The 27,350-nt window shown below is 40.4% G+C and overlaps 1 protein-coding gene across 7 annotated transcripts in view; it reads left to right on the top strand.

Moving 5' to 3' along the window:
* The window catches only part of CDCA2 (cell division cycle associated 2), a 46,535-nt gene extending 43,484 nt beyond the window's left edge, over positions 1-3,051 (top strand). For all 7 annotated transcript variants that reach the window (XM_027599753.2, XM_027599754.2, XM_027599755.2 and 4 more), the window contains one exon: positions 1,689-3,051. In XM_027599753.2, the coding sequence (XP_027455554.2) occupies positions 1,689-2,917 (1,229 nt within the window). In that variant the 3' untranslated portion in view covers positions 2,918-3,051. The remainder of the gene's footprint in view (positions 1-1,688) is intronic.
* The last annotated feature ends 24,299 nt before the right edge of the window (positions 3,052-27,350 follow it).

Below are 27,350 nucleotides of genomic sequence, written 5' to 3'. Positions count from 1 at the left end.
TTGTTCGCATTACACCTTTACCATCAAGTTTGTAATGTGCCGTCTACCTCCCTCCCCTACAAACTGCAGTCCCCTTGAGACTGAAAACTAAGTCTTACTTCATTATATCTCCAGTTCCTGACCGGAGTTTTTCCAAAGATGTTTAAACAATGACTATTAGTATGTGTTTTCCATGTTGCATCTTACTAGAGAATTTCTTTTTTTTAAAAATACCTGAAGGATTTTGTATCTATCACCAGTGGTATCATCTGTTATAAGGGTTTAAAGCAAAATCTTGCTTCCCTCCTTTTCCATTTTTCCCTGTCCCTTTCTGTCTCTCTTCCTCCCTCTATCCCTGTCCCCTACCTTTCTTCTCTAGCATGTCATTTCCATGAAAAATACATAAACATCGATTTTTAAAGTTGTATAAAGAGCCCAAGTGGCATATTAGTTGGTTGCCACTGAGTGGACCCTGTGCTAATCTCTGCCTTTCGTGACCTGATTTTAAGTACCCAGATCATGAAGTAATGGAGAGAGTGTGTGCACGCACACACGTGGGAGCTGGAGGAGGGGCAGGGAGGGAAGGAGAGGAAGAGAATCTGCAGCAGACTTCCTGTTGAGTGTGGAGCCTGACCTGGGACTCCGTCTCACCACCCTGAGATCATGACCTAAGCTGAAATCAAGAGTTGGAGACTTAACCGACTGAGCCACCCAGGCACCCCCCATTTTTAAAAAAATTTATTTTAAGATGTATTTATTTAAGGGCGCCTGTGTGGCTCAGTTGGTTAAGCAACTGCCTTCGGCTCAGGTCATGATCCTGGAGTCCCGGGATCGAGTCCTGCATCGGGCTCCCTGCTCAGCAGGGAGTCTGCTTCTCCCTCGGACCCTCCCCCCTCTCATGCTCTCTCTCTCTCTCTCTCTCTCTCTCTCTCTCTCTCTCTCTCTCTCATTCTCACTTTCTCAAAATAAATAAATACATCTTTTTTTTTTAAAAAAAGATGTATTTATTTAAGGCTGTGTTACATAGCTTTAAAACATTGATGATGTTTCGTTCACCTGTGTGATATGATGCAGTGTGTCAAACCCACAGGACTGCCTCCACATGGCATGTCTTCCTGGAGTCTTTTCGTCAGATTGAGGTGGAAGGGGAAGACTTTTAGAATATTGAAACAAACATAGCTCTGTTTGAGAGTACAGTGCTGTTTAAATCATATTAAAATTTTTAACACAGGGCATAAGACCTAAGTGTCTTCAAAAACACCCTTTCGGCTAAATCCTCGGATCCCCCAGAATTCCAAGTTTTCTTTTCTCTATTTCTGGGGAAACATAGCTAGAAAATTTGCGGAAGGGCGGTGGTGCCCATTTTCAGTAATTCGTTTTTCGGGAAATGGGAAAAGTGGCTGCCTCATGCTAATTGAGTGTGGAAAGTACATTAGAATAGAGGAAGCAATTTGAGATACACTTCTCAGTTTCATGGTCTGAGATTATGTACTTTATTCACTCATGTATTAAATACATATTTTCTTAACCTGTGGCTTGGGGAAGAACTAAAAAAAAGGAAGAGCAGGATGACAGATGGTGGCAAGTACAGCATAGCATTTGTAAGTCTTGTGAGTTTTGAAAGCCTAAAACACAGAATACGCTATGGCACCTGTTTGATTTCCATTGTTACTTTTTAGTGAGATTTAAACTTATGTCCATGCCCTTAGATGATTTCAACTCCAACGGTGAACTTGAAGAAGCGAAGCTTCCTGAAAGAAAGACTCTTTTGCCCCAGAACCCAGAAGATTTGCCGATGAATCAAGGCTTTAATAAATACTATCTGTCTGCATTCTGCAGCTCTTACACAAAAAGTTCCTTGTCGCTTATTAACGCTACTTTAGATCAAGATTTAAATATAAGTGCCGTAGCAACTAATGAACGTAAAACTATTCTAAAAGCTGAGATTAAATCGGAAGGCGAAAATGGACTGAGAGCTGGCCCTGAGAGTGAAAGCAGTCATGTTTCTTGTGCTCCTGTGACCGCAGAGCCCCTGGCATCAGATGATGCAGAATCCAGTGCTATCCTGCCGTGCCGGGAATTGGCTGCTGCCGGTCAAAACGTGGAAAACCTTTTTCAAATCTTTAAGATTTCAGAAGATGTAAACATAAAGTGTGAAAAACAGGATGACTTTTTAATAGCTACCGGAGGAAAAGTGCAGCCCACGCGCTTATCATCTGACTTACAAAATGAAGAGGTGTTAAGTGGCAATGTAAAAGAAAGTAAAAGCCCGAGTGCGGGTTTGGGAAGAAACTCCATAGAAGGTCAAAGTAGCACTGGTGTGAGTGGTGGAAAAAAGATGCATAGAAGACGCTCTATGTGTTATTCCGACGGCCAGAGTTTATATTTGGAGAAAAATGGAAATCACAAACCTCCCTACATAGTGAGCAGCTCTCTAGAAATTGGTTTAGAAAATTCTGAACTGTATAAAGATTTGTCAGCCTCCATAGAGCAAACCTTCCAGAGAACAAATAGCGAAACAAAAGTAAGACGTAGCACAAGGCTACGGAAAGATTTGGAAGATGAAGGGCTTGTATGGATTTCACTTCCATTTCCTTCCACATCCTGCACTTCCCAAAGAATGAAAAGGAGAACAATATGTACGGTTGACAGCAGAGGATTTGAAAGCCTGTCCCTCTCTCAAGAAACTGTGTCTTCTGGACAGAAACCAAGTCTGTCGCTCCCCGTATCAGGTAAAGAAAACAAGGAGGGCTTTGCTGCCGGTTTTTCCCGTTTACCTGGGAAGAGGAGGAAGAGCCTCTGTATGTCTACACTCGCAAATTCGGAAGATACAACTCAGTCCAAGTGCTACAAAAGAAGAACCTCTTTCAGCCAGAAGGGAGAGAGCTCTCTAAAGGACTTCGAAAGAGTGGGACATGTCTGGGAACTAAAGCAGTGACTGACATTTCCTACAGAGCATGTGACCGCAGAGAAGGTAACCGTCCGTGCTTAAAAGATCCTTTCATTCTGCTTCTCATCCTTTGTTCAACTTCCGCGTTTTAAAAGTTTCAAATAAAATCATTTGAGTTGAACCTATTTTTAAGTAGAAATAAGTGAATTTCTTCATTCAAGGGGGAAATGTTCTATTAAAATGTTCTTCTCTCCCCACATAGTACATACTTACTGAAGCTTTCACATTAGTACATGTTTGCTGAAGCTTTAGAGTCTCTTGTAAAAAACATCAACTGTCTTTTAGGATTGACTCATTCTGTCTGCAGGAGAAGAGTTTAAAAAACAAAATGATAGAATTAATGTAATTTTACAAAAATTGAAGGTAATACAAGGTTAAACACTGTTAGAAAATGAGAAAAGATGTGTTTTAAAATGCTGCCCCCCCCCCAAAAAACCTGGTTATAAATGTTAACAGGAAAGATGGAAATCATAAGACTTGTTTTAAAGTTGAGAAGCTTTAATGATTTACTTTGTCTCAAATGAAAATTGTATAATAATAGGTTACAATCACAACTTAAACATGACATTTTGGAATTTTCTTCCAATAAGAATATTACAAATCTAGCATTATAAAATGAATATATAGTTTATAAATAACTAAGGTAAAAGCATTTTGTCCTTCAAACAAGATTCTTACATGCTTTGTGAGCTGGGAGGTGCAGGATTGCTTTTGGTGAAAACAGAACAGTTTAGTTGAATGATCTTCCAGATCATTCCAATTAGTCACATTTAGGATTTATTCCAAGAAATCCCAAATTAGCAATTTGGGATTTAATTCGTGGTTCTCCATTAAAAAATTTTTTTTAATCCAGAAACATAAGAAAGGGCCCTGGAAAATTCTTTACTTAACATGAAGTTGGTGGTGGTCTTTTTTAACATGCTCTTTTCCAGCAGTTCTCTTTATTTCACAATATCAAGTACTATCACTTGTTTTGGATTTTCCAGTTATATTTCAGCAGTGGCCTCTCCTATCACTGTTTTGATGACAGCAGTTTGAAAATCTAAATTGCTGTATATCTGGAATTTGTGAATGCACATAAATCATTATATCATTAAACAATTGTCTTTGAAATCCTTTAAATCATTAAACTCTCCCTCTCCCTGATAGCAGAAACATGTTAACAAATAGAGCTCTCTATAAATAACCCAACAGGGAAGAAAGCTCCTGCTGAGCGCCCATTTCCCCCGCCTCAGAGAGAGACTATTTGTTACCTTCTTGGCACCAATAGGTCTGGAAGTCCTGCTGCTAAAGACTAAATGTATTTTACATTAACACTCAAAGTGATCCCCAATTTCTTCTGCTAAAGGGTGGATTGTTTAAAAAATTCTTTTATCTTTACACGTAAATTATTTATGGGCTTTTTTCGCCCGGTTTATAGTTTGGTATGGTTGGCAAATCTCTATCACTGAAAACAATCCCCCCCACCACCTGCCCCCCTCCCCCCAAAAACGGAGCTTTTTGGTTTTGGTAATTTAAAAAGAAAAGAGTAAAAACTTTCAGAAACATGCAGTGTTGAGGGCTTTGTTTTTTAAAAGCTTTTTGTTCTTGGTTAATGTGAAGGCTAAAACTACTGATCGTTTTTTCCTCCCCTTTTTGCTGTATGATGATGTATGATCTCAGTTGTATTTGAATTTTAAGAATTTCACATGCTATGTTTTATTCCTCAAAATGTGCTAATGAGGATGAGGGAAACATTTGATCTGTGGGATTTTTTGGCTTGAGCTTTCAAATGTAAAATTCTTGTTTTCTGGCATCTCCAGTTAAAAATGTAAACACTTGATGCATTTTGTTGGTTTCAGGATGTGTCCTTATAAATGTTTTGTTGATATTTGTAAATAACAAATAGGCAGTTTTTTTAAAAAGAAGAGGTCTGAGGAATCAAAGCAATTTGGATATAGTTTTATCCACTATCTCGTTTGTATCCTAAGATTTGTGAAAAATTAATTATTTCTGTGTTTGATCATGCTTGCTTGTTTTTAGCTGTTTCTTTTCATTAATGGTTGAAATGGAAACTGGGCTTCAGAAGAGTTTGTCCTTGCCTTATCTTTTCTTACTGCAGTGACACTTGTCATTTTGCCTTACAAAGTCTGTATCTTTTGTTGCTCCTGTAGATGCTTGTTTGTTCCAGAAGATGGCAGCATGACATCTGGATCCATTACCTTAAACCCCAGGCAGCTCTTCATTGTTGCTGGGGATGCTGCTTCTCTTTAACTTTTATTTTCACTCATTTTTATCATGAAAGTGATATTTGTCTACTGGAAAAAGTGGAGAATGGTACACAATTGAAAACTCTTCCTTCACCCCATGCAAGCATCCTGCAGCCACACCTGCCTCTTCCCGAAAGCTTTCTGTGTAAACACTTAACAACTGGCCTGTGTCTTCCAGACCTTCGCCTGTGCAAACATGTTTTCTAACGGAATCACTATAATGTGCCGTTCTGCAGCTTAATTTTTTTATTCAATAAACTTCTGTGTTGTTATGGGGAGCCCTCATGCTCCTTTGGTCTTTTGAATCCCTGCATAGAGTTGTGTACTCTGCAGATCCATAACATAGTTAGCCGTCTCCTTACTGAGGGCTGCTAGTTGTCTCCACTTCTTTGTGATTGAAAATTATGCCATGCTGGGCTTGTGTGCAAATGTCCGTAAGATAAATTCCTTGACATTAAAATTAAATGGATATCAAGTTATCCCCCACAGTTCTTACCTTATACAGTTCTCTCATAAAGATTTTGGCATGCATCTCCTTCACTCTACCTATCACGTTCTTCTGCTACAATGCCACTTTGCTTCCATTTTCTCTCGCTGCCCCTGCTTGGCCCTTGAGCTGTGGAAGGGAGCGTGGGGCTTACACTTGGGTGTGACAAGGAGAAAATGATTATTAATGCCCGATTCATGCTTTAGATCGAAAGAACTTTGTTTTTACTGAAGACAGGGTTATTGAGGTGTAACTAACTCTAGTAAACTGAGTGAAGTTTACCTTTTTAAGCGTACAGTGTGAATTTTGGCAAATTCATCCAGTCATCTAATGACTACCGCAGTTACATAATAGCACATGTCCATCACCCTGAGACCTCCTCCCTCTTTGTGGTCAGTCCCCTCTCCCCCAACCCCAGCCCCTTGCAACCCCTTAGAGCAGATTTCTGTCCTTCGAGTTTTGCCTTTTCCGCAGCATCGTAGAAATGGATATAAGAGTTAGAGCCTTTTGTCTTTTTTGAAATTTAGCAGAATGCTTTAGAGATTCATCCATGTTTCGTGTCATAAGTACTTGATTCCTGTTTATCGCTAAGTAGTAGTATTCTGTTTTATGGATGTACCAGGTTTCTTATTCACCAGTTGATGGATATTTGGATTGTTTGTTTTTTTGACTATTACAAATAAAGCTGCTATAAACATTCACATATGGATTTTTTTTTTAAGAGACGTTTTCATTTTTCTTGGGTAAATACCTAGGAGTGGGGATTCCTGGGGTGTATGGTTGGGATATGTTTAACTTTTTGAGGAACTGCCAGGCTTTTCCATTGTGGCTGCACAATTGTGCATGCTCACCTGCAACGTGTTCAGTTGTGCACATTTTTACCAGCACCCGGCATTGTCTGCCTTTTTCATTGTAGGATTCTGGTCGCTGTGCAGTCCTATCTACTGTGGTCTGGGTAGATTTCCCTAATGACTAATGATGGAGAACATCTTTTCCTGCGCTTATGTGCCATTCTTGTATCCTCTTTAGTGAAGTGTCTATTCAGATTTTTTGCCCACATTTTCTTATTGATGTTTTCCTATTGAGTGAAAGAGTTCTGTGTTTATTTGGATACAAATTCTTTATTGGATGTGTCTTGCCAATATTTTTCCCCAGTCTGTGGCTTGTCTTTTTTATTTTCTTTGCAGTGTCTTTTTTAATTTTGGGGTAATCTGTAACTTACCTATTTTTTTCTTTAATGGCTCATGCTTTCGTGTTTTATCTGAGAAGTCTTTGCTAATTCAAGAGCCTAGGGATTTTCTCCTGTGTTTTCTTATAGAAGTTTTAGAGTTTTAGCTCTCAGGTATTGAATTAATTTTTGTATATTCTGTAAAGACCAGGGTTTTTTTTTTTTTTTAATGGAAATTATTCACCATTCGTTGAAAAGATTAGGCATTCCTCATTGAATTTCTGTGGCACTTTTGTTGAAATTGGTTGAGCTTATATATACAGGTCTATGTCTGGACTTTATTCTTCTCCATTAATCTGTGTGTCTATTCTTAAACCAACATCACACCATCTTGATTATTATGGAAAGCTTTTTTTCCCCTTTATTTTGATTCTTTATCGTAGTTTATGTTTAAAAGTTCTTTTTGTGAGGGAGGCCAGTAGAAGCAAAAGATTGACCAATCAATTCTATCGGGAGCCTACAATTATACCCAGACCTGCATTTCCATTTAGGGCTAAGAATCAATACTAAGCTATAAGAAATATGGGAAGGAAACCATCTTCCTCGAGTCCATATACATTTGGCCCAGTGTCTTGTAAACTGGTTTGCTACAGTTCATGATGCTAAATTGTCACCCTGAGCCACTATAAGATTTAGTCATTGAGAAAGAATTCTCTTTTTGAACACTACCATATAAAATCAGCAAGAAAATAAAGTGAGTTGAATTAAAATAAGGTTCAAAAGTCTTTGCCAAAAATATTATGTCTGATTCATTTCTTCTCATAAATAAGGTTGTTCCTATAGTTTGGTTTTCGTGTAAAAACTGCCACTACCCTTACTCATAACGTAGCCTTAGCATTTGAGAATTACTTCTAAACATGGGAAAATTTTCCTGCAGTAGGTCACCCGAGGCAGGCAGATTGTAGATTCATTAAAAAATGTATGCCAGGCATTAATTTCTAATGTGATCACTGCCTTCAAGATACTCAGTTTTCTCTAAGGGGCAGAATTATAATCCGGGTGATTCTAGAGGAATGTCCTGGTCCTCTCAACCTTGCATTGTTACCACCTGGAGATCAGGTAAGTTTGGTTTCTTTCTGGAAGAAGTGATGCTTGAACAAAATACACTAATGGGAATTTTAAGGGAATGGGATCCAAAAGATATATTCTATTTCAAACATAATTATTTTGTAATTTTTGCAATTATTTGCTGTGATGAGGCAATGTAAGTTGGCTTCATCTCATACATATTTTTGCTTTCAGTATTTTTCTTAACTTCTCATTAAATTCTAACCTATGAATAAATCTGGACAAAGCATGGATTCAAAACTAGAGATTGTGAATGTACATAACCAAGTTCTAAAGAAATCTCTCCTCTTGAATGCTAATGCATTTCTATCTTTTGTATTACCAGATTTCTTGGTAGTGTGTCAAAGGGTTGACTCTGGGCTTGGAATCCTCATGATCAAGTGAACAGAATTTGGATGAAATTAAATAACAATAAATAATTATACATACAAAAGAAAAATGTTGGGTTTTGTGGGTTTTTTTGGCCTTAAATTTATTTGGAGATTATTTCCTTTTTTTTTTTTTGAGATATTTCATAACCTTAACTTGGCTCTAGAATGGGCTAATTACTAATGTACTATGGCCTAACAATTTCAAATTTGTCTACTGTTGGTGTGTTCATTTTTGTACATTCTTTGATGCTTCTCTGTTTTTTATTAAATCATGATACAGACTAAAAGTAACATAATAGCTTTGGTGAGAAGATGAGTAATTACTGCCATTCTCCTGATACATAGTTTGGTCCCACATCTTCAACCAAAATCCTGCTTAGCCTGGGGGTGACCTTAATTTTAAGATTTATTAGGACTTTGGGAAATTTTAGAATATTGAGAAACAAGTGTTTTCTGGAGCTGCTATTTGTAGATACTTTAAGCATTATGTCAGTTATATGAAAAGGGAGAATGAATGAGCATGCACATTAAAGAAAAATACAAGTTTGCATTTTCTTTTTATGGAGATTTTTTTCTTAAGTTTGCATTTTCTAAGGGGTAGGTTGGGATTGCCAAAATTTCCGAACACCATTTGTAGAGCAGCCTTTCTTAAGGCTTCCTTCTCATCTGTCCACAGCATACACAGTGTCCAATAAATGGTTTACTTCATAATATCTGTGATAAAAGTGGCCTGTGGGGATGCAAACAGTTGGCATTTTGGTTTTAGATATAATTTAATAAAATTCCAATTATATATATATATGTATGTATGTATTTTTTTAAGTTCTAAATTCCTAAGTGTATTTGTGAATTTTTTTAAGATTTTTATTTTTTGACAGAGACACAGCGAGAGAGGGAACATAAGCAGGGGGAGTGGGAGAGGGAGAACCAGGCCTCCCGCCGAGCAGGGAGCCCGATGCAGGACTCGATCCCAGGACCCTGGGATCATGACCTGAGCCGAAGGCAGACGCTTAACAACTGAGACACCCAGGCACCCCTGTATTTGTGAATTTTTAAGCTCTGAAATGTAGATAGCTCTTGTATTTGCTACGTCTAATAATTTTTTTATTCTCATGGCTTTTTTTACCCACTTAAAATTTGCTTTAAAAAAATAATTCTTCCACTTGTTTGTAATGTTAAATGTGGTGATTTGTTAGTGACATTTCTATTTTTGCTGTTTAAAAACAGACTGCATTTCCAGGGTTGTGGTATCTGGTAAGCACAAAGTAAATGTCAATTTTTTTCTCTATTTAGGCATATCAAAGAACTGCTAAGTACCATCAGGTGTTTGCAAAAATTGGTTCTTCCACATGTATGGCCCAAACAGTGACATAATTTTTGTTTAGTATAAAATTGGTGTCGAACAGTTGAAACTTCATAGAGAGCAAAAGGATTTTTTGGTTCAAGTAAGTTTAGTTCAGATGCCAGACTCAAGGATGTGAAGTGTGATTTTATGCCTAACATGTGAATACGGACAGTGTGTTCGTTTTTTAATTGTTCATAACAGAACAATAATCCAAAGCGACCAGTCTTTTCTTGTTTTAAGTATACGTTGGGAATGAAGATTTCAGAAGTATTCCCTCAAACCTGAAAAACCTGGTGTTAGTCTTGGGTGATTTCCAGTGACCCTGTGACTCCCTTCTTCCTGCCCCCTGTGTAGATTTGGAACTGGGCAGCCATTTTTGTTTTTGGAAGGGAAAGGAGACAGATATAATGAATGACTTTTATTGTGCAATATTTCAAACTCTGTTGAATGCATTCGAATGGGATGGAAAGTGTTCTGCCCTATGTCATAGCCAAAACAAACAAAACATATTCCCTAAACCTGGATGTGTGTTTCTCTCAAACTGGCAGTAGTTAGAGCTCAGCTCTCAAACAAGAATTTGGTTTGACAATTTTTAGCCCTTGTTCAACTGAATATTAGGATAGGTCACAGCCAAAGCAAATATTGTGGGGAAAAATTAATACACATATTTACAGCTTGCAGGTGGCATTTTTTGTTTCTTACATGTTTGGTATTTGTCTTAAGTAATTGCATTTGTAGTAATACTTTTAAATAGACTATTTTTTTTTTGCTGATATTTTTTAAGTGAACTTCTCTCTGATAATAGTAACTCCAAATGTGAATAAATTCTACAGAGGTCCCTGAAGAGTGATAAATGTTTGAATTTAAGTATTTAAACATTTAGAAAGACCACTAAGAATTTGAGAATTCTAGGAATATCAGATCCAGCAAATATGCAGTAAAACTCACTTGATGGTAGCCTTCTATGGCCCCCGAAGAATTCATTTTAGTGAGTATCAATGACTCCTTTATGATGATGCCTCCAACACTGTTACTGACTCCAACCACCCCCACTTAGGTTGTTAAGTATTCCCACCCTTTGGATCTGTAGGGAGAAAGTACTCTGCACAATCAAGGTAATTCATTTTGTAATGCACCATTGTGCTTCATGACCCTGGCAAAATATATTTTTTATTAGAATAATAACTTTAAATTTATGGTCACCCATGACCATGGTTTGTGCCTTAACCAAGAAATACTGGAAACATAAATTTTTGAGCCAGGCAGTCTGCCTCAAGAAATGGTAGCAAACACTTCATTCAATCCACCTTTTAGGTTCTTCCTTTGAAACAGAAAATTCAAACGTTCATCAGATGTTTTGTTGAACAGTATCAGACATCTGTGCGAATGGACATAAGCCACTGGATAATTTCATTGGCCGTTAACTTTTCATACAATAAACACTACAGACAGAACGCCGCCTGTATCTTGCATTTTAGTTAGCAACATTGCACATTGCTGCAAAGATAGCTACTTACCAAGCACTGCAAAGTCCAAGTGTATTCCTGTCAAGTAGCCTGACTGGCATGTTCTGGACATAAATCATTTGAAGGAGCGGGTGCTTTGTGTTGTGTGGTGTGTCTAAATGGTGGGAAATGGAAAGACTTCTGTGTTGGGTAAGTGGGTCCACGAGGTCCATGGCTTTCGGGCTGTCGAGAGCAAATGCGAGTGTAAGATTTAAGATGGAGGGAAGGGAGGTGGAATGCAAACTTCTTGGTAAAAAAAAGAATAAGCTCTTTTCTATTTTAAATGTTGCTCTAAGTTCTTCAACTTTTAAGTATTCAAACCTAAAAGCAGATGCATAGGGTTCTTTCACTAGGTAGTCTAGGAATAATTGGACACCGATTTATCAAAGTTCAACCCCATGAGAGCTGAAGGGTTTTTTTCCCCCCTAAAAATAAGCTTATTTTTAGATTTTAAGAGTACGTTTCTTAGTCAAATTGGAATCTCTTAATGTGCACTATGGCTTCCTTTCCCCTCAGAAATCTTTTCTTTAGGTATGTAACCTGGGCCCCCCTGCTTTTCACTCACAACCCTTAATCAAGGTTTTAATTCTTCCACGTTGTGGGTTTTTTTTTTTTTCAACCCACACTATAGTAAAACATACAGACCCCCTTCTGAAGTATTCTTCTATCTCTCGAAGTACATAGCAAGACATACGATAAGATGAACAAGAGGGAAGTGGTTTTCTCTGCCTACAGAAAGAAGCAATAATAAAACCTGGAAAGATGGGAGGTCTTCTGATACTGGGTCCGTTGCTTATTTCACTTGTTTCAGCAGCCTCCTGCCCCCCCCCCCCCCCGCCCCCCGTCTTCCACCTGCGTGCTTAAGGAGGTCAGGCCATTTGGGTACTTGTTGGCTGTTCTTGTAAAAATTTAGTGGGAGGAGCCCTTGAAATCAATAGCTGCCATGGGGTTTTGAAGGCGTCCAGAATCTCACAAATAATCAAAAGTTGCATCTCTCTTCATAAAATTAAGTGAATGATGAGTGTTGATTTACCATTTATTCTATAATATATTGAGGAGGGTGTGAAGAGGGGATTGGGAACAGGAAAGAAGCCAGAAGAAATAGTGTTTAAACCAGAAACCAGGACTGCATCTGCATTTAGATGCCAACACTTGGAAAAAGCAGCACTCTCAACCCAATCCCCGAAATGTGCCCAGTGTCCCGCTGCTGTCATGTAAATGTCTGCGGGGATCTATATCCCGCATACCCCAAACACTTCCGAGGCATGTGTCCTTTGACGTGTCCTTGCCTTCCCTGGCCAGGGCTCTGCCATCTCCACAAGCAAAGAGCTGTTACTGCCAGGCCAAAGCTGTAACAATATTAAGATGTTTTCCTCAACCTTGTCCCCAGAAAGATACTCTGTTTCCAGAAGGCTCTTCTCCCCTGGGCATTACATCATGAATTGATTCAGTTCTTGGAGGAAGAAATTGGACAAAATATAATAGATTACCTCCTGGGGAAACATACTTAGGTTGTTAAGTATTCCCACCAGAAAACTAAGAAACTGCTTATATATTACTACTCTGTCCACATTTAACCTTTCACCTTCTCGCGGCTGAGCAGGGTGCTTTTTTCTGTAATGGTTTTTGTTTTAGCGGGGGTCGGAGAAGAACATTTCTTCTCTATTTTTTTAAGGAATACAAGTATTCTTTGTTTTTGCCATCACCCGGACTAGGTCAGTTTCATGAGCCGGGCTGTGCCACCAGGCCCTGGGGCAGGGGGGGATGCCGCAGCCTCCAAGGGGTGTCCTATCCACGCCGCCGAAGCTCTGCCTCCCAGTGGGCAGCGGGGGGGGGGGGAGGGGGGTAGCTGGGGTGCAGGGAGCCGCTAGATGGATTTAATTTTCCTTAAGGGTTTTTGGCCCCTCGGGCCTCGTGGCCCACAGGAAAGATGTCACATATGGAGCATTGGGGGGAGCATCACCTCGGTCGTGTGGATAGCGCGGCCCGGCAGGCTACATGTGTTGAAGAAAAGAATCGAGTTCCCTCTTTTCCTGGGAACCAGTTCTCGGAGAAGGATGTTTATGATTGATGAAGTCACTCCCATCCAGTAAAGAGCGCTGGGAGAAATGTGGGAGCTATTTTCTCTTCCAAGTCCGAAAGTTGGCGTGCAGAAGGGGCGGGGTACCATTGGCCCTATACATTTGCTGGCTTCATATGGGGCTAACTTGGAATGGTAAGCGGAGCGGATGGAAGAGCAGATGAGCCGGAGGGGCCGGTAATAAAATAGCAAGCCTTTCACCACCCCGTGCCCAGCCGGTGACTGGAAGCCAGTCAGCATCCAGAGCCTCGTTAGCGGATTAGGGGACCGTGTAGAGAGCTGGCACCGTCCCCGCGCGGGATCGCAGACGACCAGGCTGGGAGGGCCAGTTTCCTTCTCTGAGGCAGAAGCAGCCGAGCCCGTCAGCGAACCTCCATTCCTGTCTTGTCTCAGAAATCTCCCATCAGGGGTTCGTGCAGGCACCCCGGAGCACTGACATCTATTCATTTATTCCTTTATCCCAATAAAAGCCTTCTAGCGGCCCCAACCACACTCCCGACTGTCCGCCTCAGAGGGCTGGGCTCCACTTCCCAGACGTGCACCTGAGAAATAGGAACAACATCCACGTTTAGGTGAGACGCAGCCATTGGGGGGTGGAAGGGGCTACGTAACCGGTACATGGGACCTCTACTATTTGTGCAACTTCCTGTGAATCCATAATTACAGTTGACCCTTGAACGACATGGGTTTGAATGGCCTGAGTCCCCTTACATCCCCTTATTTTTGACAATAAGTACAGTACTATAAATACTTTATGATTTTCTCATTTTCTCTAGCTTACTGTATTATGAGAATCCAAGCTAGCACACACATAACATAAAAAATATGTGTTAATCAACTGTTTATGATATCAGTAAGGCTTCTCTGGTCAACAGTAGGCTATTAGTATGAGTTTTTTGAGTCAGAAGTTAACACATGGATTTTCAACTGGGAGGACCAGTGTTGGTGCCCCTAACCTCTGATTTGTTTGAGGGTCAACTGTGAGAAGTTTAAAAAAAAGAAAAGTAAAGTGTGGGGCGCCTGGGTGGCTCAGTCCTTTACAAGCGTCCAGGTCCTGGGATCAAGCCCCACATCGGGCTCCCTGCTCAGCAGGAAGCCTGCTTCTCCCTCTCCCACTCCCCCTGCTTGTTTTCCCTCTCTCGATATCTCTCTGTCAAATAAATAAGTGAAGTCTTTAAAAAAAAAAAGTGCTTAAAACAGTAACAACAAAAGTGTCCCCTAGTTACCTTGTCTGTAAAATGGGCAAGTTAGTGGTACCTCCTTTATGTGGCTGCTAGGAAAATCAACTAATACAGATGTGGTGCCCCTTGTTTTCATCATCCTTCTACACTTTCCTCTTACAGAAGCCCATTTCCTTTCTCGTGTGTCTATCCACAGTGTTGTCGCTGTAGGGTTTCCATTGGGCCCTCATTTTACGTGCTGTCATTATTATGCCCACATTACAGATAAGGAAGCTGAGACTTTAAGAGGTTCGTGTGACTTGCTCAAGATCACATAGCTAGTAAGTGACAGAGCTGGAATTAGGAGTTTGTTGTGCTCTCAAGTCCATTCTCCTTTAAGGAAAATGCTATAAATAGTCAAGGATTTGAAGGTGAGAATTTTCTCTGTGCTAGACTTGCTCATGTTATTAGAAATGCCCCTGATGGAAAGCTGTTGCCCTCTGCCTCAGGATTACAGACACGAGGGCCCCCTTTGCTCCATTTGGGGGAGCATCTTCCCACTTCTGGTCTTGCTCTCATATCCTTAGCCCCTGGCCTCATCCTGCATGTCTTCAAAAGGAAATTGGTCCCATTAGTACCTAAACTTCAACCACTGCATTACCTACTGCACCCCTCACTCCTAGTTTAGATGTTTCTGTATCAAACAGGGGTTACGGCTGGCGTGCATAAGCAGCAAGGGGGTTAGTTGTCATAATGTTCTGAATGCACTGGCTTTTGCTAAAATTTTATATTATCTTACTCAAAATTTTCCCTAGGGTTTTCCTAGCTATGGAAATCAAATACTTTCATCGACCCAAAATATATTCACCTATGGTTTCACAGCAAGGGGTCAGGTGTGCATTTTAGCCAAAAAAAAAAAAAAAAAAAAAAAAAAAATGGAGGAAGCTCGCTAGAGGTTCTCCCTAGAGTCTGACAGAAGAACAGAGTTTCCATGAGGGAGTCTTGTCCATCCTAAATCCAGTTCTGGGCATAGTTCGAGTTAAATAGACACTCCTCCACCCTGCTGAGCACCTCAACCCCAGGGAGAAATCTCTCTGAGTTGTGGGCAGCTGTTGTCATTTGTGTCCAGGGCCCCAGAAGGTGGGACTGCCCCAAGTCCTGAGTTGAGGGCTCGGGGCAGCAAGTGCCAAAAGAAATGTTTAGTAAATGATCGTTAATTACCAGACAATGAGTAGAGCATAAATTTAGTTGGCATGCTAGCTTTAAGCTGAGAGGCTGGTTAGAGTTAAGGGGTCACTTCAGCTCATTGCTCTGGTTCAGGCAGTCGTACCAAAATATTTCAGGGTGAGAATGGGAGCTCCCTCCTAAAGGAGTTAGTATCCACATTTGGGGCATGCTACCCTACTTTCCCTAATAGCTTCTGCAAAGGGCATTGAGAACAGACATTTTTAAAACTTTATTTTATACTGCACGATGACCCCATTTCACCTGTATGTAACATGTACTGTGGACATTGATGTACATAAAATGTCAATTATAAATTTCAAGATCGATTATTTTGTGCTTGTAGTTTGGAAGCCTTGAGATACACAAGTGCATAAAACAATTTTAGAAAATGTATTGAATGGAACACTAGGTGTTATATGCAAACAATGAATCATGGAACACTACATCAAAAACTAATGATGTAATGTATCATGATTAACGTAATAAAATTAAAAAAAACAAAAAAAGATGAAAACTACAGAATGATAGAGATGAAAAACAAAGTAGGGACTATTTTTTTTTTTTCCCAAACTTCTCACTTTGTATATATGGAAACTGAGGCCGGGGACTTGGAACCCCTTGCTCACCACTTGCCAGGAAAAGGTCTCTCGATTATAGGGCGTTTGTCTTTTCCCTCTCCATGTTGCTTTTGTGGGATATATGATATTCTATCACCTAACCATGCTCTAACCTTCTTGAAATGACCACCAACTGGGCTTTCCATGTATTGGGTATCGACCACAGCAACAGGCTCACTGCTGGTCACAGAACAGATGTCATCGATGCTTGTTGGGGGACTGAGGGGCTGTGCTATGTAATAATATACCTGCATTAGGTGCTAAGTCTATTGTTTCTGTTGGAAAAGCATGTCATCCAAATTCATTCTACATCTTTGGGACAGATGTTGAGTGGGAGGGGCTGGATAAGTCTCCTGTGATCATTCCAGTATTTCTCAAAGCGTGGTCCACTTTAAACAAGTCAGGGAACTTATTTAAAAGGCAGGTGACAACACTCTTGTCCCATTTTAAGGTCAGCATTTTATCCAAGGATAGTGTCCCTTTTGACCCACTGTTGCCAACAGCTGCTGGACCCTGAGACACACTGATCTCAAGCTTCCTAAGCTCTCTGCTTCCTAATCGTTTGGTAAGCTTTGCCTCTGATGCCAGTTGCCAGTGAGAACTCTGTGGGTCAAGAGCAAGGGATTTGTGGTTAGACCTGAGTTTGAATCTCAGTGCCCTAGTTACTATATTATTCGCTGAATTACTTAGCCTCTTGGGGCCTCTCGGAACCTCTCGGTTGCTGCATCTGTAAAACGAGGGTAATAATATTTTCTCTTGCAGTAATTGTGAGGGTTGAATTATGTCGTATGTGTAAAGTTCCTTGTTTAGTGCTTGGCATGAGATTGAATAAGATAACATTAATTTTTACTTTTTCTAATGTGATTTCAGACTTACAGAAATTTCAGACTTAAAGAAAAGTTGACAGAAATATTACAAATCACCTTCACTAAGATTTCCCAAATATTAGTATTTTACTGTATCCGTTTTCTCTCGATAAATGTATATCTATATAGATATAGATCTTTGACTTACAATCAGGTTACCTCCCAATAAATTAGAAATCCTGAATTGGACATCTCCTAAGTTGAAATACATTTAATGCGCCTAACCTACTGATCATCAGAGCTCAGCCTAGGAAGTCTTACGTGCTCAGAACACTGACATTAGCCTACAGCTGGGCAAAATCATCTGACACAAAGCCTGTTGGATACTAGTGTTGACGATCTCGTGCAGTTATTGAATGCCGCGCTGAAAGCGACGAGAGAACAGTTGTGTGGGCACAGAATGGTGCTAAGCGTATGGGTTGCTCCCCCTCGTGATGGTGTGGCCCACTGGGATTTGCCACCATTGCCCCTCACATCGTGAGACAGGATCGTGCTGCTTGTCACCAGCCCAGGAAAAGATCCAAATCCAAAATTTGGAGTCTGGTTTCTATTGAATGGGTATCACTTTTGCACTATCGTAAAGTCAAATCATTAAGTTGAAACATCCTAAGTTGGGGACCATAATATCTATCTCTGTCTCTATCCTTATTTATCTATCTATCTATAAATATATTTTTTTCTGACCCACTTAATAAGGTTGCAGATATGATGCCTCTGTGCGCCTAGATCCCTCAGTGTAAATCTCCTAAAAACACAGGATAACGTGTCACAATGATTATTATCAAGGGGCTGTAATTACAGTGATGGGAATACTTCCACAGTTTCACAGTGTTTCTCTGACTCAGATTCAGATCAGTAGCCAACCGTCTTTTTTTTTTTTTTTAAAGATTTTATTTATTTGACAGAGAGAGACACAGTGAGAGAGGGAACACAAGCACGAGGAGTGGGAGAGGGAGAGGGAGAAGCAGGCCTCCCGCTAAGCAAGGAGCCTGATGCGGGGCTCGATCCCAGGACCCTGAGATCATGACCTGAGCCGAAGGCAGACGCTTAACGACTGAGCCACCCAGGCACCCCAGGAGCCAACCGTCTTTTACTGAGCATGTATTATGTGCCAGCCATACTGCTGGATGCTTTGGAAAATATTCCATCGAATTCTCTCAACAGCATCACAAAGCAGATATTATTAACAACATTTTGCAGAACAAAGTAACCAAAGAGACTTAAGGAGTTGGTAAATTTCCTGCAGGAACTTAATTAGTGGAAGACCTGGGATTTGAACCCATTTCTGAGGACTCAAAGCCCTGTGTTCTTTCCAAAACTGCACTCTTTTTTTTTTAAACAGTTTTATTCAGGTATAATTTACATACTATATAATTTGCTCAAACCTCTCTTTGCAGTTAATATTAAGCAATACTGAATGTCAAGATTTATGTCTTAATTCTATTTTGTATTATATAAACAAATGTCCCTCCATCCGCCTTTCATTGGTTCATATATATTTTTACATTCCTTTGATTTTAAAATTTTGAAAATATTTTTGCCTTAAATATATTTATTATATTCTTTAAATGACAGGTTTTCTCTTTTATTCCATTCTAATAGTCCTACACTCTTAACAAAAACCGTGTTCTTTGTTCTAGGTTGCTGACCACGTTCTATTATAAAAATGAAAAAAAGTAGGAAAAACTAGGAGCAACTCTACTGGGGCCCCTAGATCAGTGTGTGCTAATCTTGGTTAACCGGTCACGTGCTTTTGTGGCCGGAGCTATAGGGGTTTTGTTTTCACAGTTCTTTCTAATTCTGACGAGCTCTCCAGAACTCTATTTCAAAGCAATTGTAATCCTTTGCAGTTTTGTTGCTGGCTGGAAACCAACACTTTATCTTCAGATACCTTTAGTCAGGTTTATTTTTGAAATGAAGGTTTATTTTCTCAGGGAGTGCTGACGATATTGTTAACATTTTGGTGGTGAGGACTTGAGAAACTGGAGATGTGGTCTGTTGGCATGCCTTTGGCTCCGGCCAGACTCTAGCAGCAATCTAGCTGTCGATTTGCTCTCGTTCTCAGCTAACTGGAGCTGATTGGTCTGACTCAATGTCCTCATGCCTAAACACGGAGAATAATAACAGCACAATCCACTGGGGTGACATATCCTTTAGAGATTTTCACTGAGGAATTCTGGTGCGACCCTTTTGGTACCAGTATTAATTTACTTCAAGTAAAATCCTGTACTTTAATAATCAGCCCTGGCTTGCAGTCATGTTAAAAATTCAAATTCAGTGGGAAAAGAATATTAATTCACAGACCAGCCACTTTAATAGAGCACTCCAAGTAGCTTGGGAACCAGCAGTTAGCCATTGTCTGGCCAAGATGAGAGACCGTATCTGGGAATATTTGAGGTCCCGGCTTACAGAGCTTGGAAATGGGGCAACAGTCCTCTCTGGAGGTCAACAACTCAGGCTCCGTAGTCAGACTCACCCGGCTTTGGATTCAGCTCCACTGCCTCGCTGTGCGACCCTGAGCAAGGTAAACTCAGATTCATTGTCTAAAATAATGGCAATGTTTTTCTTTCAAGGGTTTTTGTGAGACGTCGTGTAAGTAAAACACCCTGTGTACAGAGGGCGGCCCTTAGGAGATTCTCAAAGTGGTCGCTAATTAGAACAGCAATAATCTTGAGTGGGGCCAACTCCAGTTTTTTCTGTATTCTTTTCCTTCCTCTGCTCCTTCTTTCTCCTTTCCTGTTCTCTCCCCTATCCCTCCCACACCCTCCTCACTGCCCCCCTCTACCCCAGCCCCATTCTGGATGAGCTGAAGGAAGACGCTAATGATTAAAGAACATCCAGTTCTTGGCATTCCATGTAGAAGAAATCAGTGATTTTGAGGACCCTAAAGAGAATCACTGATTTTGTAAGGGCTTAATAAAAAGTCAACCATCAAACAAAAGCTTTTTCCCCTCTGAATCATTATAGTCTGTTGTTCCTGAACATCTGGGCAGAGGGGAAGGCTGCCTTCGCTGGGGCCTCAAAACACAGCTTCTTGGGCTGTAGCTACGTCTCTGTTTATGCCTCATTTGGAACATAAGCCATCATTCCAGGATTCTCTTTCTGGAGCTGCCACTAACTATGTGGGTGAATTATTTTCCAACTTTGAACTTCGGTTTTTAAAATGGAACAAGTCAGGCGAGACTTGCTGTAATTGATGGAAGTCGATGTAAATACCACTCAGATTTAATGCTTAATCGTATACTCTTATGTTGTTTCCTGTGTATCCATCTTGTCTTGACAGCCAGCTCTTCAAACGGGGGGACAGTGTCACACTCCACAGGAAACACCATAAGGTTTAGAAGCAGAGGCCCCAGGTTCAAGCCCCAGCTCTGCAACCTACCAGCCCGCATGACCTTGGGTGAGTCGCTGCACCCCCACCATCTGTGCTTTCCTCTGCTATAAAATGGGTCTGATGCATCCTTTTAAAACACCAGGTTATTGTGAGGACTAAATAAGGTAATAATTAATACAGCACTTGGTAAACTTAAAAAAGAGGTTCATTATTGTTCATTGTATTGCCCACAGAGCCTACCACTGTGCAACTTTCATAAGTTTTTGTTGAATGCCATCTGTTTTAAGAACAAAGCTAAGACTTGGTATTATTGATTTTAAAATCACTGAAGAAGAGTATTGTTGGTATATGATTAAAACATTTCATTTCCAATGCAAAATGTTAAACACAAAAAATACACTTTCTAAACCAGTAAAAGGCTTTGAATAATGTTATGTAAATAATATTGATGTTAATATTCTCTAGGTGTCTTAAGATTTATGTGGTAAGAATAAATATCAAAATTAAACCTGAAATGAAATACTAGTGCTCTCAGTGGGATTAATTTTGTGAGGCTCCCTTTGCATAGTACATGGTTCTTAAATTTGCATAGATAAATTTTAAAATTTATTTTCTAATTATAAAAATAATATTGTAGAAGATAGTAAAGTATAAAGGCAAAACTAGTTGTATTACTTAGAGTTCTCCAGAGAAACAGAACTAATAAGATATATTTTATATATAGATATATATAAAGAGATTTATTATAAGAAATTGGCTCATACAATTATGGAAACCGAGTCCCAAGATCAGCAGTTGGCAAGGTAGAAATCCAGGAGAGCCAATACTGTAGTTTCACTCTGAGTCTGTGTCAGGAAGCAGGAGAAGACCAATGTCCCGGCTCAAAGACAGTCAGACAGAGAGGGTCCCTCTTACCCAGCCTTGTTATTCTAGTCAGGTCTTCAACTGATTGGATGAGGCCCACCCACATTAGGGAGAGCAATCTGCTTTACTCAATCTACCAATTCAGATATCAGTCTCATCCAAAACCACCCCTCATAGACACACCCAGAATAATATTTGACCAAATATCAGGCCAAGTCAAGTTGACACATAAAGTTTACCATCACACTACTATAATAGACTATTTGGGAAATTCAGGAAAGAAGGGGAAAAGAACTCCTCAAACTCCGCCACCCAAAAGTAATAACCATTATTAGAGGTTTGACATGTTTCTTTTCAATCTTTTCTCTTTGGTTTGTTTAGTGTGCCATGGATCACTTTTTTAATCACTTGTTCTATTTGACCAGAGATTTCATGTTGTCTCTTCTTATTTACCTAGAAAGGTATCTAAAATTTCCATGCCTCTGGTTTTGTACTTATAAAACAATTTTTGTTAGAAAACCTGCCTTGAATATATGACACTGTCATTATAACCAAATAAAATGAGCATGACCCACAACCCCATGTCTTACCCTAAGGAAACAGAAGTGACACCCAAGTTAGGGAGGTGGAGGTGGGGTGGAGAGAGGTATTAGGAATTCCTGAGAGACACCAGGGAATTCCATCCCCTTTCTCCAAGCTGATGCCTACCTTGGAAATGTCCCCAGATGACCAGTCTATTGCTTTTTCCCCTGATCCAGCACTGACGGTGTTAATAGCCCATCTCACCCGCTCTGTATCCCAAGGCTGAGGTGTGAGCAACTAGGGAACCCCCCCATAAATTAAGGGCGGCAACCTCTCTGAGGAGGGAGAGGTGGCTTGTTCAGCATTTTAAGCCTTTTAGTTGGTGTCCTTTATCACTGATTGATTTATTGGATATTTGTGCAGCAGGCAGGGGGATTTGAAATATAACATAAGCGCTTCCTGAGATGTCAGTACTCTAATGTTAGTGGTCTGCATGAGGATGTAATTCATATCTGCAGGTGCTTACTCTAGTATCAAATACTTCAATAACATCATGCTTGTGGAATCCACTGCTCCCAAGTGCCCTATTTGTATTCCGATATGCCCACGTCTTTTCCTATGTGTGTTTTCCTTTCTTAAGGAGCTCTCATTTCCTTCAATAGGATATGTTTTATTTCATCCCTTTTCCTGCATTTACTCATATTAATGTCACCGCATTCACTGGTAATAGCCGGGCCTGGAAATAGCCCGCACAGCCACAGAAACACTAGTGCGTTATTATGAAAGAATGGAATGGAACCAGTAACGGTGCTTTTAGAGTGCTAACCAAATGTTGCCCAGTTTGAGAACACGGGAGGGAACAAGTCAAGAGAACATGGTGGCCTCTCACTAGTGCTGGCAGGGCTGGGAGCCAGGAAGGAGAATTTCGAGTTTTGAGTACTTCCTTTCCAGTTAGGAAGTTCTTGGTTGATTGATAGAAGCCGGGCACAGTCAAAACATCCCTTTGGGTTTTGCGTGCAATAGCTGAATGTTTCCGATTGGCCAACGCAGAAGACTTTGAACAATTGAAGCCCCTAGATCTGCAGGGTGGGAGCATGGTGATAAAGTGCTGTCTTTTGGGCAAGGCCCACTCTCCTTCTCTTTTTCTAGCACTTCACTCATGTATCTGGGAGACTGATGTGTGCAGGCAAGCGGTCCTGCTTAGCAGAAGGAGAATCGGCTCTGGACCTCAGGTGAATTTGTTTTGTTTTATCTTCTCTCTAGCCTCCACATTTTCCATTTATAGGATGGAGATGGTGCTTTGCCTGCTATTTATCTCACAAGAAAGTGTGGAGAGAAAAACATGTTTTTTGGAATGTTGCAGGATATAGGACATTATAAGCATAAAGGCACGAAGGATTGTGTTCAAAATTACTTGTTTAGAACACAAGATGAATTTTCCTCCCGAAACTATTTTGCAGTGTGGGATGCAGAAAATTACTACACTCCTCTCTTATTACTATGCTGATAGAGTTACAGATGTTTTAATTCAAATGGTATAAGTTTGCTCTTCCCTATATCTGTTAAATTCTCATTTTATCTGCTATATAAATGTAGGGTAGAGGGACTCTTGTCCCACTGTTAGGAACAGAGACTCTGGAGGGAAGTCTCAAGGGTACAGGGGGACAGGCAAGGGCAGCCCTCCATAGGCTTGGGCTGTTATAAGTCAGCAAACATATAATGTAGTGTGTTAATATATTACCTATAATATATGTATATTGTGATATATACATGTTATATCTTATATGTATATCCCATATATGTGTGTATATGCGTGTGTGTCCTATAATAAGATACAAGCTGGAACCCCTGGGGTGTGCTGTGGGTGGCCAGCTTCCCATTTTAGGCTGTGGGTTTAGAAGTATTTCCTTTTTGCCTAAACCTCTGAGGTGTCTGTAGGGGAAAGACAAAAACAGATACTGTGAACTTGAGCCCTGCCAAAGAATTAGTCCTGGGATCTTGGAAATTTTGGGAAAAAATATACTTTTAGAAGATGGGGTCTTGAGGAATTTTAGGACAAATATTTCTTGGTTGCAGGAAAACCAGCTTAGTGGAAGCTTGGTTTTGCAAATTTAAAGATCTTTTCCTTCTTGGAAAGGGTAGTTCTCAAATAAATTAGAGTCTCTAAGAAGAATAAGCTGTTCTGCAGAATAATGTAGAAGGTTGTCTTTGTGGGTAAGTCGTATCTCTGCAGATTACTTTCTTTTTTAGGAAAAAATTTCTCCCCCTGCACAGATTTTGATAGACCTCTCACTAAAAATGATCATTGGCTCCTGATAAAGGCATTCCTCAGCCGGAAGATCAGGAGCAAGCCCCAGACAAGGCTGATAGAGGCACCCTGAGATGAGACCAAACTGAGTGCTTAAAACTCTATGTGTGAAAGGCCCACGGGAATGTTATTCCAAACTAAGTAATCCAGCCCTGTGCAGCATGCTGATGGTGATGACTGGGCTCCACCAGATGAGAGAGATTTAGGGTGAGCCTCCTTGAGGTCAGGGAGCTGAGTTTTCCCTGAGAGTGAAAATCCCTATGGTCAATCACCCAGCAAGGGGACAGATCCAGGGGTGGAGAAGGAAGACAGGGGTGGTGTTGGGGTGCAAAGGAAATGGGGCATCAAGGACATGTGTTTTCATGGAAAGGAGGGATGCTAGAGACCCTTCTAGCTCCAGTGATAGAGAGGAATCAAAAGGAGGGGGGACAGGTTTCAGACTGGTGGACAAGAGGTAGGAGAGTACGGGGAGTGGGGGGAGCAAAGACCTAATTAGATTAGGGGTCAGTGGGGGCGCCCATTGATTTTGCCCACTGAGGTGCTTTCTGTTGACTGAGTTCATCATAGGGTATGTTCTGAGAGTTGCTTTGAACGTGCAAGTCTTGCATATCTTTTGTGAAATTTATCTGTATTTCATATATTTTTTTAAAAGATTTTATTTATTTATTTGACAGAGAGAGACACAGTGAGAGAGGGAACACAAACAGGGGAAGTGGGAGAGGGAGAAGCAGGCTTCCTGAGGAGCAGGGAGCCCGATGCGGGGCTAGGTCCCAGGACCCTGGGATCATGACCTGAGCCAAAGGCAGATGCTTAATGACTGAGCCACCCAGGCACCCCTATTTTTTTTTATTTTTATAAATGGTATTGTTTTAAATTCCATTTTCCAATTGTTCCTTGCTACTATATATATATCGTATTTTTGTATATTAATTTTTCATCCTGAAACCTTGCCAAATTCACTTATTAGTTCTAGTAGTTTTCTTGTATTTGTTCTAACAACTTTCTTACTTTGGTTCTTTTAAAATACCTTCTATGTCTCAGGGCACCCATGTGGCACAGTCAGTTGAGTTCTGACTCTTGGTTTCCTCTCAGGTCTGATCTCAGGGTCGTGAGGTCAAACCCTGTTTTGGGCTCCACACTCAGCACGGAGTCTGCTTGTGTTTCTCCCTCTTCCCCACCTTACTCTCTCTAAAATAAATAAAATAAATCTTTAAAAAAATAAAATACCTTCTATGTCTCTATTTAGCTGTTCTATCTTTCCTCTAGCATCTTGAATATATGGAATACAGCTATACAACTTTTATTGTCTTTTTTTTTTTTTTTGTCCTTTTCTACCATCTGTGTCATTTCTGGGTCAGTTTCAATTGATTTTTTCTTTTCGTTATGGATTGTATATTTCTTCTTTGTATGCCTGGCAATTTTTGTTGGATGCTAGACATCATGAATTTTATATTATTTGGTGATGGATATTTTTGCATTCTAACAAATAGCCTTGAGCTTTGTTCTGGGATGCTGTTGCTTAAAAATAGTTTGATCCTTTTTTTCCCTTTCTTCTTCTTCTTCTTCTTTTTTTTTTTTTTTTTTTTTGTTAAGTAGGCTCCATGCTGGGTGTGGAGCCCAATCAATGCAGGGCTTAAACTCACTACCCTGAGATCAAGACCTGAACTGAAATCATGAGTCAGACTGTTAACTGACTGAGCTACCCAGGTGCCCCAGCTTGATCCTTTTGGATAAGCCTTTTTAGGTGAGACCAGAGCAGTGTTAAAGATTAATCTTTCTTCAGTTGTGAGGCAAGACTCTTTTTTAGTACTCTGATACTTTATATACTATGAGATTTTCCACTCTAGCTGTTTGGAACAGGTACTGATCCTTGCCCTGTGTATGCTCTGAGCATTGTCCTCTCTAATCCTTTAGAGTGTTCTTTTCCTGGCCTCAGGTAGTTTACTTATGCGCATGTGCTAAGTGATACTCAACTGAGTACTCAGCGGAGACTGTCTACAGAGCCCCAGAGTTCTCTCTCTGTGCAGCACCCTCTGCCATCTCCCGGACTCTGGCCTGTGGACTCTAGCTCCTTCTGCTTCTCCAGACTCCCAGCTCCATATCTTCAATTCAGGGAGATGGATGGGCTCAGCCCAGATTCCCACTCCCTGTGCTGCACACTGGAAACTTTCTCCAGGCAGTTAAGTTTGGGCAATCATTGGGTTCACCTTATTTCTTTCCCATCACTCCAGGATCACTGCCCTTTGTTTCCTGATGTCCTATGTCTTGAGAACCATCACTTCATATATATTGTCTGATGTGTTAGTCATTTTGGACATGAGGGTAAATCTAGTCCCTGCTACTCTATTTTAGCCAGAAACAGGAGTGCTTGCTCACTGCCCAAGTCCATACAACTCCACTGAATTTCTGTTCATGAAAACTAGTCCTGTGGCTCCACTTGGATACAAGAAGGGTGGGGAAATCTAGTTTCTGGCTGAATGATTACTTCCCAGAAACAACTCTGCACTAGGAAGGGAGGCACAAATTTGGGTGGCCAGCTAGCTGTCTCTACCACAGTGTTCTTGTCCTTATCTTGCAGATGAGCAAGCTGAGGCCCCGTGGAGCAAAAGCAAGCATCAACCAAGGTAAATTAGTATGTGGTCATAACAGAGTTGCACTTACAGCTCCCTTGTCTCCTCAACTGTGTTTCTGTTCTGGGGATTCAGAAAGCCATAAACTCTGCTGACCTCATCCACTATCAGTTAGAGCCAGGAGGAGCTTTGATTGTGAGAACAAACCTCTCAGTCTTCAAAGTAGGATTGCATATGTGGTGAAAGAAATTTTTAAAGCAAAACAGAGTTCAGTGTCTATGGAGCCTAGCTTTGTTTTCTTTGTTTGACTAAAACCTCAAGTAAGAGAGAGGAATGTAGTGGGAATAATTAGCCACAACGGGTGGTATAAATCCAAGGAGAAAAATAATTCATCAGCTTTAAAGCAACTCATTTAAAACTGTGAGGGTAGTTTATTTGACCTGCATTTGGGAGCAAATATTAATGAAGAAGTAAAGGAAGCTTATGGCTTTTTCAGTTCTTTCATTTCCCACTAGATGTCCTTGATAGAAACTAATTATCAATGCTCTTGATTTAATTTGGAAAAAAATTGGATGAAGGTTTTCCTTTAGTCCCAAGTCAGTGTTCACCACCCAGGAGAA

Source organism: Zalophus californianus, chromosome 2, assembly GCF_009762305.2.
Source record: "Zalophus californianus isolate mZalCal1 chromosome 2, mZalCal1.pri.v2, whole genome shotgun sequence".
Taxonomy (NCBI): Eukaryota; Metazoa; Chordata; class Mammalia; order Carnivora; family Otariidae; genus Zalophus; species Zalophus californianus.
Note: the sequence above shows the minus strand (reverse complement) of the source record. Positions and strands in the feature narration are given on the sequence as shown.